General features: G+C 43.7%; 1 protein-coding gene across 3 annotated transcripts in view; it reads right to left on the bottom strand.

The window, feature by feature from the left end:
* The window catches only part of ap3b1a (adaptor related protein complex 3 subunit beta 1a), a 140,472-nt gene extending 125,436 nt beyond the window's left edge, over positions 1-15,036 (bottom strand). Inside the window, exon 1 of one of the 3 annotated variants that reach the window (XM_061907887.1) lies at positions 14,723-15,036. In XM_061907887.1, coding sequence (XP_061763871.1) covers positions 14,723-14,853 — 131 coding nt within the window. In that variant the 5' untranslated portion in view covers positions 14,854-15,036. Of the gene's footprint in view, positions 1-4,559; positions 5,030-14,722 lie in introns of those variants that run through there. The other 2 variants (XM_061907888.1, XM_061907886.1) reach the window with 2 other exon arrangements.
* Between the last annotated feature and the right edge of the window lie 1,374 nt (positions 15,037-16,410).

The following is a 16,410-nucleotide window of genomic DNA, read 5'->3' as shown; positions in this document are numbered from 1 at the left end:
TATAAATATATCTAAGCCTTGCTTGGTCAATATTCAATGCAAAACTTGTTTGGGTCCCTATTAAAGGATTAATTTGTTCAACCTCAGCCCGAGGCTTCGATCAGTTTTAAATTTTGGCCCACTCTGTATTTGAGTTTGATACCCCTGCTCTAGCCTTTCTCTCTGGCACTCATCCAGAGTGGATGCTCCCCTTTCCTCTCCCTTATCTCTCCTGCTTGCTTCTTTGTCTTGTCTTAACCGTTTTGTTGCCTCTTTTTGCACTGCTCTCCAAATCTAAACATTGCAACTATTTAACTGGCCTCAACAAAATTGACAAGATCTTGGGTTTGGGGGGAACCTGCTTGTCGTGACGGAGCGCTTGTTGCTGGACACACAACGGACCCTGGCGACCCTTTTTGTCGAGGACGTGAAGATATCTACCTATTCAGAATCATGACAACAGGATATCTGCTGATTGGAGTAAGCATTGCTCTGCTTTGTCGACAAATTGGAAGTTTTTGCTTGCAGTCTTCAAAGTACCCCAAAGCTGCCACAAATGATTGGAGGATGCGGGAAGAACTGTGGAAACTTGGATCTCATCGGACTGTCTGCCCCGCAGGTCTTTGAGGACCAGTCATAGACAATTTAGTGAAAAGCTAGTTTTATTTTCAATCGCATTCAAAACTTGGATTGTTTCCCTGGCTTGGAGACTCTCCTGAAGGACAGTGCAGCAAAGACACAACAAACTCCCTTCCTGTTTCTCATGGACACACACAACGGTTGTTGTCGACTTTGGCTTAGCGACTGCACAAGATCGGGGCCGCGGAACAGAGACACACTACGGGCTTACACACAAATACGCATCCAAAAAAATAGACGCCACACATACACACCCCACCTCCCCAACTCAGCGCAAATCCCATAGGGGTGATGAAAGGATGGTCATCGCCTGAGAGCTGCGGCCTACCACCATGACCCCGGACTCCCTTCCCTCTGTTGCTAGATATCCCGAGATAGACGTTGTAATATGTGCTTTGCTATGAAGGTTTTTTTCCCACTTCAGACTGGGGCCCGCTTGTATTTTTTTACTCATCCTTCCCCAGCGTTTACCTTTTTCCCCATCTTTTACAGGGCCCCTTGTGGCGACCCATCAGCGTTCCGGTTCTGTAACCCTGTACACTGTTTGTTTGTCTAATCTTGAACGGGTTTGTGCTGAAAACAAAGTTTTCTATCTATCTAGAACGGAACCTAGGTAGGTGACCTCATCTTTCCTGGTGAGAACAACGTCACCCACTTTAATAGTGAAGTCACTAACTTTCTTAAGGTTGATTTGGGACCCAAATAGGATGGATTCCGTTTTACCTAAGTGTATGTATGGATAGCTTATTGTCAGCGAGCCAGGTGCAAATTCTACAGAGTTCGGCACTGAGGATTTTTTCCACCTGTGACTTGTCTTTGCCGTATACCAGCAGGGCCGGGTCGTCGGCAAACAGGAACAATTCACAGTTGCATGCTGATGACATGTCGTTTACGTGTATTAGGAACAGTAAAGGTCCTAATATACTGCCTTGGGGGACTCCACAGCTCACTGAGAGGGGGGTAGGAAACACACGGTGCCGTTCACCTCTACCACCTGTTTCCTTCCCTCCAAGTAAGATTGCATCCAGCTCAATGAGGTTTTATCAAATCCGATTGCTCTGAGCTTATCCAACAGTATAGCGTGGTTAACGGTGTCAAAGGCCTTCTGAAGTTAGCACCGAGACTTGGACAAACTTTGTTCATTTGTTTCGCTCAGTTTGCATCCGTACACCTGCTAATATTTTTGGAACATTTTGGGACTGTTTATTAAATAGTTATATAACTTAGTACTTGACATATGCTAACTGTTAGCATGCTAACTTTTTTTTTCTTAGCCAATGATGCCGCCGTACACCTCAGTCTTATAAATTGGTATGTTACATATGATAACTGTTAAAATGCTAAACATAATAACATGCTGACATTGGCATGCTAACTTTTTTGTAAATCTTTACCGAGAGTCATATAACGGTACTTGACATATGCTAACTGTAAGGATGCTAATGTCAGCATGCTAATTTTTTTAGTCATTTTTTCCGCCGTACACTTCAGTCATATTACTTTGTGCTTGACGGATGCTAACTGTTAGCTTGCTAACTTTTGTTTTTAGCCAATTTTCTCGCAATACACCTCAGTCTTATAAATTGGTATGTTACATATGATAACTGTTAAAATATAAAGTTAACATATTAACATGCTGACATTGCCATGCTAACTTTTTGGCTGCATTTTGTAACCTTTTACCTGAGAGTCATATAACAGTACTTGACATATGCTAACTGTAAGGATGCTAATGTTAGCATGCTGATTTCTTTAGCCCTTTTTTCCGCCATACACCTAAGTCGTATAACTTGCCAAGTGACGTATGTTAACTGTTACCATTATAAACCTTTTTTGCCAAGTTTGCCGCTGTATACGTCAGAGTCTAATAACTTGGTACATTACCTATGCTAAGTGTTAGCATGCTAAAGTTAAACTCACGTGCTTACATTGGCATGCTAACTTTTTTGGCACATTTTGTAGCCATTTACGTGACATATTCTAACTGTTAGCATGCTAACTTTTTTTTCTTAGCCAATGATGCCGCCGTACACCTCAGTCTTATAAATTGGTATGTTACATATGATAACTGTTAAAATGCTAAACATAATAACATGCTGACATTGGCATGCTAACTTTTTTGTAAATCTTTACCGAGAGTCATATAACAGTACTTGACATATACTAACTGTAAGGATGCTAATGTCAGCATGCTAATTTTTTTAGTCATTTTTTCCGCCGTACACTTCAGTCATATTACTTTGTGCTTGACGCATGCTAACTGTTAGCTTGCTAACTTTTTTTTTAGCCAATTTTGCCGCAATACACCCCAGTCTTATAAATTGGTATGTTACATATGATAACTGTTAAAATGCTAAAGTTAACTTATTAACATGCTGACATTGCCATGCTAACTTTTTGGCTGCATTTTGTAACCTTTTACCTGAGAGTCATATAACAGTAAGTGACATATGCTAACTGTAAGGATGCTAATGTTAGCTTGCTGATTTCTTTAGCCATTTTTTTCCACCGTTCACCTCAGTCATATAACTTGCCAAGTGACGTATGTTAACTGTTACCATTATAAACCTTTTTTGCTAACTTTGCCGCTGTACACGTCAGAGTCTAATAACTTGGTACATTACCTATGCTAAATGTTAGCATGCTAAAGTTAAACTCACGTGCTTACATTGGCATGCTAACTTTTTTGGCACATTTTGTAGCCATTTACGTGACATATGCTAACTGTTAGAATGCTACATTTTTTAGCCAGTTTTGCCGCCGTACATCTTAGAATCTTATAACTTAGTACATTACTTTGGCTAACTGTTAACGTGCTAAAGTTAGCATGCTGACATGGGATGCTAACTTTTTGGGCACATTTTGTAGCCATTTACGTGACATATGCTAATTGTTAGCATGCTAAATTTTTTAGCCAACTTTGACGCCGTACATCTTAGAATCTTATAACTTAGTACATTACATTGGCTAACTGTTGACGTGCTAGAGTTAGCATGCTAACATTGGCATGCTGACTTTTTTGGGCACATTTTGTGACCAATTCCCCTTGGTGCTTGTCATATGCTAACTGTTAGCATGCTAAAAAAATTTAGCCAACTTTGCCGCCGTACATCTTAGAATCTTATAACTTAGTACATTACATTGGCTAACTGTTAACGTGCTAGAGTTAGCATGCTAACATTTGTATGCTGACTTTCTGGGCACATTTTGTGACCGTTTCCCCTTGGTGCGTGTCATATGCTAACCTTTTTGGCCAATTTTGACACCGTACAACCAGTCTTATAACTTAATACTTGAAGTATGCTAAATGTTGGACTTAGACAAACTTTATTGATCCACAAGGGAAATTGTTCCACACAGTAGCTCAGTTAAAAAGGATGGAAAGGGTAAGGCAGGTATAAAGTAGACTAAAAAGGTACCACAGAAGCAATATCAAACATGAAAATATGCTAACATACACATTACTGTATTAAATATTTTGCAAATTTTATAACTTGGCACGTGACACATGCTAACTGCCAACGTTAACATGTTCGCATGATAAAATGAGCATGCTAACTGTCTTAGCCAATTTTGTGCGGCGTACACCTCAGATTCAAATATCTTTGTACGTAACACATGCTAACTGTTATCCCGCCTCCACCCACAGAGACAAGAATTGTGGATGACTGACAAGAGGATCAAAAAAACTCGTTTTCGTTCGTTGTTTGGTTAATTGATATATTTACTAGCAACTCCCTCACCGTTGTACACAAAACATGAAAGCTGAGGAAAACCCTGTTAAACAAGTTTGTCCCCAAACTTCAACAAATCGTGCGTGGGTCCTAATGGAGAAAGAAATGAGGACTTAGCCTTGGCGGAGGTCTACAATATGCGGAGTCCCGTTCTAAAGCAAGCATACAGTAGCGAGCCAAGGCAGAGGAACCCTCTCCAAGTCCTACCCGTCACTACGCGTCTTCTTGGCCCCGCCGGCGTGGAGCGTCAGGGCCTGTTCTTCCTGGCTGAGCTCGGCCTTCAGGGACAGCTGCAGGTGCTCGGCCGACGCCAGCGCCGTCCTGACGGCGTCGGCGGCCTCCGAGCGCAAAGAGGACAGGTTGAGGTCCATGTCGTCCCTCCAGGAGACAAAGATCTTCTTACTGGAGGAGGATGAGCAGGGGGAGGGTCTTCCTTCTGGAGCCCAGAAAGAATACATCCAGGTCAGCGAATGAGTCTGCTTCAGGCTGTGTGCGCTGCCTTCCAGCCTCTGTTTGCACGTTCTCGTCTCCTTCCAAACCGTCACTGCTGCCTTCCTCTCCACTTTGGCAAGTCACAAGATCAGCTTGTCACTCTTCTGATTTCCTTCTTCTTCTGTTGCTGCTGTTGTTGTTGACGTCTGCACTTCTGCTGTCACTCCCAAACGTGATTCCTCCAGAATTCTGCCCTATGACTCCGCCTCCAGCGGGTCTGCAGTCGCTCCCTTCCATCTGGAAGTGAACACGGGCACCTTGTCCTCTGTGGAGGCCAAACACTGAGCTACTTTTCATCACCCGGGCTCCAACACCGGGTTGTCTATAAGGGCCCAATCAGTGAAAGAATGCCAGGAAATACCCCGGCTCATGAGGCAGTCTTTGGCACTCATGAGCACATCACACCAACTCTCAAATCCCTTCACTGGCTTCCTGTTCCATTCAGGATTGAATTCAAAATCTCCCTACTAACTCACCAGTGCCTCTACAGAATCTCCTCTCTGGTCAACAAAAGCACCTTGAGGATTCTAGCGGGAACTCTCATTCAACCCTTCTTCGATTACGCTTGCACCTCCTGGTACCCCAGCACCTCCAAAACCCTCAAATCTAGACTCCAAACATCCCAGAATAAGCTAATCCGGTTACTTTTAGACCTCCACCCGAGATCACACCTCAATTCAACCCACTTCTCCAAAGTGGGCTGGCTCAGGGTGGAGGACAGAGTCAAACAACTTGCACTGAGCCTAGTCTATAAAATCCGCTACACCTCCTTGATACCGAAGTACATGTCAAATTACTTCCTTAACGTAAATGACTGCCATAACCACAACACCAGGGGGAGCTCCACAAAACACATTAAACCCAGATTTCGATCTAACAAAGGTCTTAACTCATTCTCTTTCTATGCCACATCAATGTGGAATGCACTCCCAACAGGTATAAAAGTAAGTGCATCTCTATATTCCTTCAAAACCGCTCTAAAACAACACCTCCAGGCAACTTCAACACTTTACTAATACCCTCCTCCATTCACATCCCATCTCCCCGGATTATAAACAACTCAAATGTACTTCTAATGTATTTACTTGTTCTTATGCTATGTGAAATCACTATGTTCTCTGCTGGCTGTACGTATCCTACTAAATAAGACCTACACTGTTTCAATGTCCACATTTCTCTGTTGATGCAATTGTTGATGACTGAAGTTCTGATATCAACCAAAGCTCCTCATCCCACCCCCCGGACTGTAAATAATGTAAATAATTCAATGTACATACTATGATGATTAACTTGTGTGATGACTGTATTATGTTGATAGTATATATTTGTACCATGAATTGATTAACGTGGACCCCGACTTAAACAAGTTGAAAAACTTATTGGGGTGTAACCATTTAGTGGTCAATTGTACGGAATATGTACTGTACTGTGCAATCTACTAATAAAAGTATCAATCAATCAATCAATCCATGGAAATGTCCCCCTCTACCTCATGGAACTGCTCACCCCCAAATCCTCCACACGACACCTCCGCTCCATACAGGCTAACCTCCTCCAACCTCCACGGACAAAGCTTCAAACAATGCTCCCAGTCTGTGGAACGCTCTCCCTGACCACCTGAGGGCACCTCAGACTGTGGATGCTTTTAAAAAAGGCTTAAAAACCCATCTTTTTTAAAAAAGCCTTTCTATAGACATGCATGCTGGTTGTAGCCTTTGGGCTGTTTCTAGTTTTATATTTCATTTATTTTTATTATTACTATTTTTTACACTGTGGCACTTTGACGTTGTTTGCTCAACGTAAAGTGCTTTTTACAAATAAAATCTATTATTATTATTATTATTACTCCTCGCGGAGGCCTGGGCCGATAACGAATGATTACTATATCATTATTATGTAAATACAAAAACGAATACAATGATTTGCAGATCCTTTAATTTATATTCAATTGAATAGACTGCAAATAATCATTAACTTAGAATTTAACGGCAGCAACCCAGGGGCGTTTTTACCACTGTGTTACATGGTCTTTCCTTTTAACACTCAGTAAAGGTTTGGGAACTGAGGAGACACATTTTTGACGCTTTTCAGGCGGAATTGCTTGATGTACAGCTGAAGTACAACAGTCTCCGTTGTGGTATTTTAGGCTTCATAATGCGCCACACATTTTCAATTCGAGACAGGTCTGGACTACAGACAGGCCAGTCTAGTACCCACACTCTTTTACCACAAAGCCACGCTGTTGTAGTACATGGCTTGGCATTGTCTTGCTGAAATAAGCAGGGGCGTCCATGATAACGTTGCTTGGATGGCAAGACATGTCGCTCCAAAACCTGTATGTACCTTTCAGCATTAATGGTGCCTTCACAGATGTGTAAGTCACCCATACCTTGGGCACTAATACATCCCCATACCATCACGGATACTGGCTATTAAACTTTGTGCCTATACAAATCCGGATGGTTCTGTTCCTCTTAGGTCCGGAGGACAACACCTCCACAGTTTCCAAAAACAATTTGAAATGTGGACTCGTCAGACCACAGAACACTTTTCCACTTTGCATCAGTCCATCTTAGAGGAGCTCGGGCCCAGCGAAGCCGGCAGCAATTCTGGGTGTTGTTGATAAATGGCTTTGGTTTTGCATAGTAGGGTATAATAGCAGCTCCCATGAAATGCTCAGTCATTCACAAACAAGGATGGGGCGAGGGTCACCACTTTGTCAACAAATGCGTGAGCGATTTGTCGAACAGTCAGGCCGGTGGCGCTGACGTCTGTGGTCATGAAGTCGTTTCAGCGCTTGGTCCTGCCCCACCTCAAGGACATCACTGGGCACCTCCTGGACCCACTGCAGTTGGCCTACAGAGCCAAGAGGTTTGTGGATGATGCAGTGAACCTGGCTCTACACTTCATCCTGGAGCATCTGGACTACCCAGGAACCTACGCCAGGACCCTATTTGTGGATTTCAGCTCTGCCTTCAACACCATCCTCCTTGGACTGCTACGAGACAAGCTCTACCAGCTCGGCGTGCCAGACTCCCTCTGCTTTTGGATCAATGACTTCCTGATGGAATGAAGACAGCACTTGCGGTTGGGGAAGATCGTCTCGGACAGTTGAACCACGAACACTCTTCAGGGTTGTGTACTTTCCCCCTGGCTCTTCACCCGGTATACAAACTTCTGCACCTCCAGTCACCAGTCCGTGAAGCTGCTCAAGTTTGCAGACGACACTACCCTCATCGGGCTCATCTCGGATGGCGACGAATCCGCCTAAGGGAGAGAGGTGGACCGGCTGCCGTCCTGGTGCAGCCTCAATAACCTGGAACTGAACGACCAGAAAACAGTGGAGATGATCTTGGAGCTCACCCTGATTGAGTCTCCCACTCCGTCTCTATTGTGGACTCCATCCGTTTCTTGGGCACCACCATCACCCAGGACCTCAAGTGGGAGCCGACCATCAGCCCCCTCATCAAGAAGGCCCAGCAGAGGATGTACTTCCTGCGGCAGCTGAAGAAACTTAGAGTGCCGACCGAGATGCTGGTGCAGTTCTACTCAGCCATCATCGAGTCCACCCTAACCTCCTCCATCACCGTGTGGTTCCCCGGCGCGACAAGCATAGACTGCATCGCATGGGACGTGCTGCTGAGAAGGTTATTGGCTGAAAACTCCCACCCCTCCAGGACCTGTTCTCCTCCAAGACCAGGAGGCGTGTGGGTCTGATCACAGCTGATTCTTCTCACCCTGGACACAAACTATTCTCCCCTCTCCCCTCAGGCAGGAGACTACGGTCCATCCAGATCCCCACTTCCCGCCACCTGAACAGTTTTTACCCCCTCGGCCATCAATCCAGACCCACACCTCCCGCCACCTGAACAGTTTTTATCCCTTCGGCCATCAGGCAGGAGACTATGGTCCATCCAGACCCACACCTCCTGCCACCTGAACAGTTTTTATCCCCTCGGCCATCAATCCAGACCCACACCTCCCGCCACCTGAACAGTTTTTATCCCTTCGGCCATCAGGCAGGAGACTATGGTCCATCCAGACCCACAACTCCTGCCACCTGAACAGTTTTTATCCCCTCAGCCATCAATCCAGACCCACACCTCCCGCCACCTGAACAGTTTTTATCCCTTCGGCCATCAGGCAGGAGACTATGGTCCATCCAGACCCACAACTCCTGCCATCTGAACAGTTTTTATCCCCTCGGCCATCAATCCAGACCCACACCTCCCGCCACCTGAACAGTTTTTATCCCCTTGGCCATTAATCCAGACCCACACCTACCGCCACCTAAACAGTTTTTATCCTCTCGGCCATCAGGCAGGAGACTACAGTCCATCCAGACCCACACGTCCCGCCACCTGAACAGTTTTTATCCCCTTGGCCATCAATCCAGACCCACACCTCCCGCCACCTGAATAGTTTTTATCCCCTTGGCCATCAGGCAGGAGACTACGGTCCATCTAGACCCACACCTACCGCCACCTGAACAGTTTTTATCCCCTCGGCCATCAGGCACATGAATAATAAGATCTGATAGCTCAGTTACAGCTCCATCCATCCATCCCTTTTCTACCGCGTATTCCCTTCGCTGGAGCCTAGCTCGGCTGCATTCGGGCGGAAGGTGGGGTAAACCCTGGACAAGTCGCCACCTCATCACAGGGCCAACACAGATCGACAGACAGCATTCACACACTACGGACCATTTAGTGTTGCCAAACAATCTATCCCCAGGTGCATGTCTTTGGAGGTGGGAGGGGCCTATCCCCAGGTGCATGTCTTTGGAGGTGGGAGGGGCCTATCCCCAGGTGCATGATTTTGGAGGTGGGAGGAAGCCGGAGTACCCGGAGGGAACCCACGCAGTCGCGGGGAGAACATGCAAACTCCACACAGAAAGATCCCAAGCGCGGGATCAAACCCAGAACCTTCGCATTGTAAGGCAGTTGCACTGACCCCTCTTCTACCGTACAGCTCATATTATTCTATTTCGTGTTATATGTCTTTTATGTTGCACCAAGTAAAATTCCTAATCTGTGAACCCGTTCTCAAACAATGGCAATAAAAACTATTCTGATTCTGATCTGATTTTGATATATAAACCCCATTTCCATATGAGTAGGGAAATTGTGTTAGATGTAAATATAAACAGAATACAATGATTTGCAAATCATTTCCAACCCATATTCAGTTGAATATGCTACAAAGACAACATATTTGATGTTCAAACTGATAAACATTTTTTTTTTTTTTTTTGCAAATAATCATTAACTTTAGAATTTGATGCCAGCAACACGAGACGAAGAAGTTGGGAAAGGTGGCAATAAATACTGATAAAGTTGAGGAATGCTCATCAAATATTTATTTTGAACATCCCACAGGTGTGCAGGCTAATTGGGAACAGGTGGGTGCCATGATTGGGTATAAAAGCAGCTTCCATGAAATGTTAAGTGATTCACAAACAAGGATGGGGTGAGGGTCACCAATTTGTAAGCAATTTGTCGAACAGTTTAAGGACCACATTTCTCAACGAGCTATTGCAAGGAATTTGGGGATTTTACCATCTACGGCCCGTAAAATCATCAAAAGGTTCAGAGAATCTGGAGAAATCACTGCACGTAAGCGATGATATTACGGACCTTTGATCCCTCAGGCGGTACTGCATCAAAAACTGACAGTCTGTAAAGGATACCACTACATGGGCTCAGGAACACTTCATAAAACCACTGTCAGCAACTACAATTGGTTGCTACATCTGTAAGTGCAAGTTAAAACTGCTATGCAGAGTAAAAGCCATTTATCAACAACACCAAGGAATCCAGCTGGCTTTGCTGGGCCCGAGCTCATCTAAGATGAACTGATGCAACGTGGAAAAGTGTTCTGTGGTCTGACGAGTCCACATTTCAGATTATATTTGGAAACTGTGGACGTGGTGTCCTCCGGAACAAAGAGGAAAATAACCCTCCGGATTGTTATAGGCGCAAATTTCAAAAGCCATCATCTGTGATGGTATAGGGGTGTATTAGTGCCCAAGGCATGGGTAACTTACACATCTGTGAAGGCACCATTAATGCTGAAAGGTCCATACAGGTTTTGGAGCAACATATGTTGTCATCCAAGCAACGTTATCATGGACGCCCCTGCTTATTTCAGCATGACAATGCAAAGTCACGTGTTACAACAGCGTGGTTTCGTAGTAAAAGAGTGCGGGTACTTTCCTGGCCCGCCTGCAGTCCAGACCTGTCTCCCATGGAAAATGTGTGGCGCATTATGAAGCGTAAAACACGACAGCAGAGACCCCGGACTGTTGAACAACTGAAGCTCTACATAAAACAAGAATGAGAAAGAATTCCACTTTCAAAGCTTCAACAATTAGTTTCCTCAGTTCCTAAACGTTTTTTGAGTGTTGTTAAAAGAAAAGGTGATGTAACAAAGTGGTGAACATGCCCTTTCCCAACTACTTTGGCACGTGTTGCACCCATGAAATTCTAAGTTAATTATTATTTGCAAAAAAAAAAATAACGTTTATGAGTTTGAACATCAAATATCTTGTGTTTGTTGTGCATTCAATTGAATATGGGTTGAAAATGATTTGCAAATCATTGTACTCCGTTTATATTTACATCAAACACAATTTCCCAACTCATATGGAAATGGGGTTTCTACATTGCACTGGTTTTGAAGGTTAAAACTACCAAAATGGCCCCTGCATCCTTTGATTTGTCAGTCTGTGGCCCTCAGTGGAAAATGTTTGGGCATCCCTGGTCTCAATCAACTCCCGCACTTGTGACAATGAATGGAATTTGACTGATTGATTGACACACAGTGGTTTATTGACCTCTAGTGGCAGAAATCTGACATGACAGCAGGTAACCTGCCAACACATCACCTTAGCTCTTGTGAACAAATAAATATAATGAATGAAAAAGTAAACACTTTAATAAACCAAACATTTGGATAATTCCTGCTGAACTAGTTTTGTTCTTGTAATAACTATACAAAAAAAACAGATATTGATACTGAAAAACATCTTTGCACAAGTGGCAAAATATAGTTTCTTCATGTGGATGCATAGACATATAACCACATATCATAGCAAGCCTGAGAAACCATGAAGATATGAGCCCTGGTGGCTGTGTATAGGGATGACAAGCCAGCACGTTGAGTAAGTGCTATAATCATCTAGTTCACAGGTGTCAAAGTGGTTTTCACTGAGGGCCACGTCGCTGTTTGGCTCCAGAAGACCGCGTCTAACAGTGAATACTGTTAATAATGCATTTTATTAGTAGATTTTTTTTTTAAACTAAAATGTTAAAAAAATATATACAATAAATAGTAAATTGCAATTATTTCAGCTCAACATTTAGTGCAGGGGTCCCCAAAAATCCAGCCCGCGGGAAGTCCAAAGTTAATATTAAAAATAATAATTGTATATATCTTTCCCTGCTTTTCAGGGGATTTCATCCATCGAATCATCATCTTCCGCTTATCCGAGGTCGGGTCGCGGGGGCAGCAGCCTAAGCAGGGAAGCCCAGACTACCCTCTCCCCAGCCACTTCGTCTAGCTCTTCCCGGGGGATCCCGAGGCATTTCCAGGCCAGCCGGGAGACATAGTCTTCCCAACGTGTCCTGGTTCTTCCCCGTGGCCTCCTACCGGTTGGACGTGCCCTAAACACCTCCCTCGGGAGGCGTTCGGGTGGCATCCTGACCAGATGCCCGAACCACCTCATCTGGCTCCTTTCGATGTAATATATATATATTTAAAATAAATAAATAATAAATAAATAAATAATAAAAGGGAATATATATAATACATATATTATAATATAATAAAATCCCCTGAAGAGCAGGGAAACCTGCGAAACGGGCTTGTATGGATTAAATAGACTCAGTGTGTTTTCCTGACCTAACGTGTGTCTGTCTGTGTATATGTATATATATATATATATATATATATATATATATATATATATATATATATATATATATATATATATATATAAATATAAACAGCCCAGCCTCCAGATTTCTTTAACCCAATGCGACCCCGAGTCCAAAAGTTTGGGGACCCCTGATTTAGTGTACATTACAGTACTGCTGATTTTAATGATAAAAAAGGCAGCTCAGTCGCCAGAATTTTACTGGTTGTTTTAAATAAATGATAAATGGGTTGTACTTGTATAGCGCTTTTCTACCTTCAAGGTACTCAAAGCGCTTTGACACTACTTCCACATTTACCCATTCACACACACATTCACACACTGATGGAGGGAGCTGCCATGCAAGGCGCCAACCAGCACCCATCAGGAGCAAGGGTGAAGTGTCTTGCTCAGGACACAACGGACGTGACGAGGTTGGTACTAGGTGGGATTTGAACCAGTGACCCTCGGGTTGCGCACGGCCACTCTCCCAATGCGCCACGCCGTCCCTTGTAACTTTGTTTTCGTACAGTAAATAAAAAAAAAATACACCTATTTTACAGTAAAATTTTGGCACCTGAGCCGCCTTTTTTTTTTACCGCAACTCAACAACTGTAGATTTTTAAGTGTATTACTGTAAATGCACTACAGTTTATTACAGTACATAAAGTACTGCCTTTTTTTTCCATTTAGAGAAAACTGCTGTAAAAACCACAGTAAATTTCACAACTTCACCATGACATCTATTGCTACTTTTACACTGCCCAATTTGATGGACAACCTGCTTTTAAGTCATTATTATTATTTATTTCTATTTAAAAATGGTTTTAAAATATGTGGCGTCCTTTTGCAATGGGCCTGCGGACTCTAATGAAGTGGCGGGCCACATCTGGCCCCCGGGCCTTGACTTTGACACTTGAGTCCATTTACCAACTTTAAGAGCGTTTTGGCCAAATAATCTAACAGTTAAAATATGTGAATAGTTTTTGAGTGCTATTATTGAGCGTGAAGATGTAAACAACATTTCATAAGAAGTGTAAAACTGTCATTTTCCTTAGTTTAAATCAGGGGTAGGGAACCTATGGCTCTAGAGCCAGATGTGGCTCTTTTGATGACTGCATCTGGCTCTCAGATAAACCTTAGCTGACATTGCTTAACACGATAAGTATGAATAATTCCGCTGGAATTCACAGTGCTAAAAATAAAGTTCAAAATATAAAACATTCTCGTGCATTTAAATCCATCCATCCGTTTCCTACCGCACCTGTTCAAGAAGTTGCATTAATGGTAAGAAGCATTTTATGTCACGATGAACATATATCAAACAAAACGTACTTGGCATGGCATGAAGCACGAAACTATGGCAAGGCATGAAACAAGTCAGCACAGATCACATTGACGGCGGGGCGACTGACTGGCAAAGACAAGCTTAAATATTGCCTCTGATTAGTGCTCGGGAAGCAGGTGAGCGGGCATTTTGTCCACCAGAGACAGGTGGACAAAATGAGTAACCAAGGAAACCAGACAAGGGAGTGGGGGGGAAAAAAAACAGGAACTTAAAGAGTCCAAAAGACAAACAGCACATGGCCAAACAAAAACATGATCAACAGACATGACATTTTATTTATTATTGGTTAGCTTCAGAATAACAATGTTATGAAAAAGAATAAGAGATCTAAAAATGTTGGTCTTACTTAAAAATGCACGCATTTAGTTGTATTCAGTGTTAAAAAATATGATATGGCTCTCACGGAAATATATTTTGAAATATTTGGCTTTCATGGCTCTCTCAGCCAAAAAGGTTCCCGACCCCTGGTTTAAATACAACTTAAAATGTGGTTTTGAGGTTGGCTACAACTTTAGCTCGCTAGCTTGCGCCGCTAAGTCAACGTGGCGCGTGTTTTTTTTCCGCGTCACACACGAAGTTTATTTTCTAAAAAAAAATTTAAAAAAGTTGACGTACTTTTTGAAGTCAGCGCTGAAAAAGCCGAAGGCTGCCCCGGTGGCGGAGGAGGTAGCCGGGGTGCTCTCCTGGCCAGCCTCCACTGCAGCCTCCGCACCGCCTTGGTCGTTGTACAAAGCAGTCGTCGACATGTTCCGCTTCTTCAACAATTCACACACAAAACGTAACGCGGGGTTGTCTTAATTCGGTGCGGCTCCAGTCGTGGAAAGTCCTGCAGACGAAACTTCTCTCAGATTTTCCTCCAACTTCGTTTTTTTTCAGACTCACAGCCGGAAGTGAGAGCTGTAGTTAGTGTCACATGACAGGGGTTAGTGGGCGTGTCCACTGTGGACATAGATCAGTATTACTAGATTGTGCTTCCCCGCGTCACTGTTTATCTTTTTACACGTTGCACCGATTGTTTTTACAATCAATATTCCTGCACTGAATTTTTTTACACTGAATTTGTTCGGCACTTTTTTTTTTCACAATAAATTGTATTTTAAAGGCCTACTGAAATGAGATAATTCTTATTTAAAGGGGGATAGCAGGTCCATTCTATGTGTCATCAGTTTGATCACATTACGCCTGTACTGGCTCACCTGCACTGGCTTCCTGTGCACTTAAGATGTGACTTTAAGGTTTTACTACTTACGTATAAAATACTACACGGTCTAGCTCCAGCCTATCTTGCCGATTGTATTGTACCATATGTCCCGGCAAGAAATCTGCGTTCAAAAGACTCCGGCTTATTAGTGATTCGTAGAGCCCAAAAAAAGTCTGCGGGCTATAGAGCGTTTTCCGTTCGGGCTCCAGTACTCTGGAATGCCCTCCCGGTAACAGTTCGAGATGCTACCTCAGTAGAAGCATTTAAGTCTCACCTTAAAACTCATCTGTATACTCTAGCCTTTAAATAGACCTCCTTTTTAGACCAGTTGATCTGCCGCTTCTTTTCTTTCTCCTATGTCCCCCCCTCCCTTGTGGAGGGGGTCCGGTCCGATGACCATGGATGAAGTACTGGCTGTCCAGAGTCGAGACCCAGGATGGACCGCTCGTCGGGACCCAGGATGGACCGCTCGCCTGTATCGGTTGGGGACCTCTCTACGCTGCTGATCCGCTTTAGATGGTTTCCTGTGGACGGGACTCTCGCTGCTGTCTTGGATCCGCTTGAACTGAACTCCCGCGGCTGTGTTGGAGCCACTATGGATTGAACTTTCACAGTATCATGTTAGACCCGCTCGACATCCATTGCTTTCGGTCCCCTAGAGGGGGGGGTTGCCCACATCTGAGGTCCTCTCCAAGGTTTCTCATAGTCAGCATTGTCACTGGCGTCCCACTGGATGTGAATTCTCCCTGCCCACTGGGTGTGAGTTTTCCTTGCCCTTTTGTGGGTTCTTCCGAGGATGTTGTAGTCGTAATGATTTGTGCAGTCCTTTGAGACATTTGTGATTTGGGGCTATATAAATAAACATTGATTGATTGATTGATTTCGCGATATTGCCATATTTTTGCTGAAAGGATTTAGTAGAGAACATCGACGATAAAGTTTGCAACTTTTGGCCGCTAATAAAAAAGCGTTGCCTGTACCGGAAGTAGCAGACGGTGTGCGCGTGACGTCACGGGTTGTAGAGCTCCTCGCATCTGAACATTGTTTACATTGTGAATTGTGAATTATATTTTATATAGTGCTTTTCTCTAGTGACTCAAAG

Source organism: Nerophis ophidion, linkage group LG08 (assembly GCF_033978795.1).
Source record: "Nerophis ophidion isolate RoL-2023_Sa linkage group LG08, RoL_Noph_v1.0, whole genome shotgun sequence".
Lineage (NCBI taxonomy): Eukaryota > Metazoa > Chordata > Actinopteri > Syngnathiformes > Syngnathidae > Nerophis > Nerophis ophidion.
This window is presented reverse-complemented; position numbering and strand designations above follow the sequence as displayed.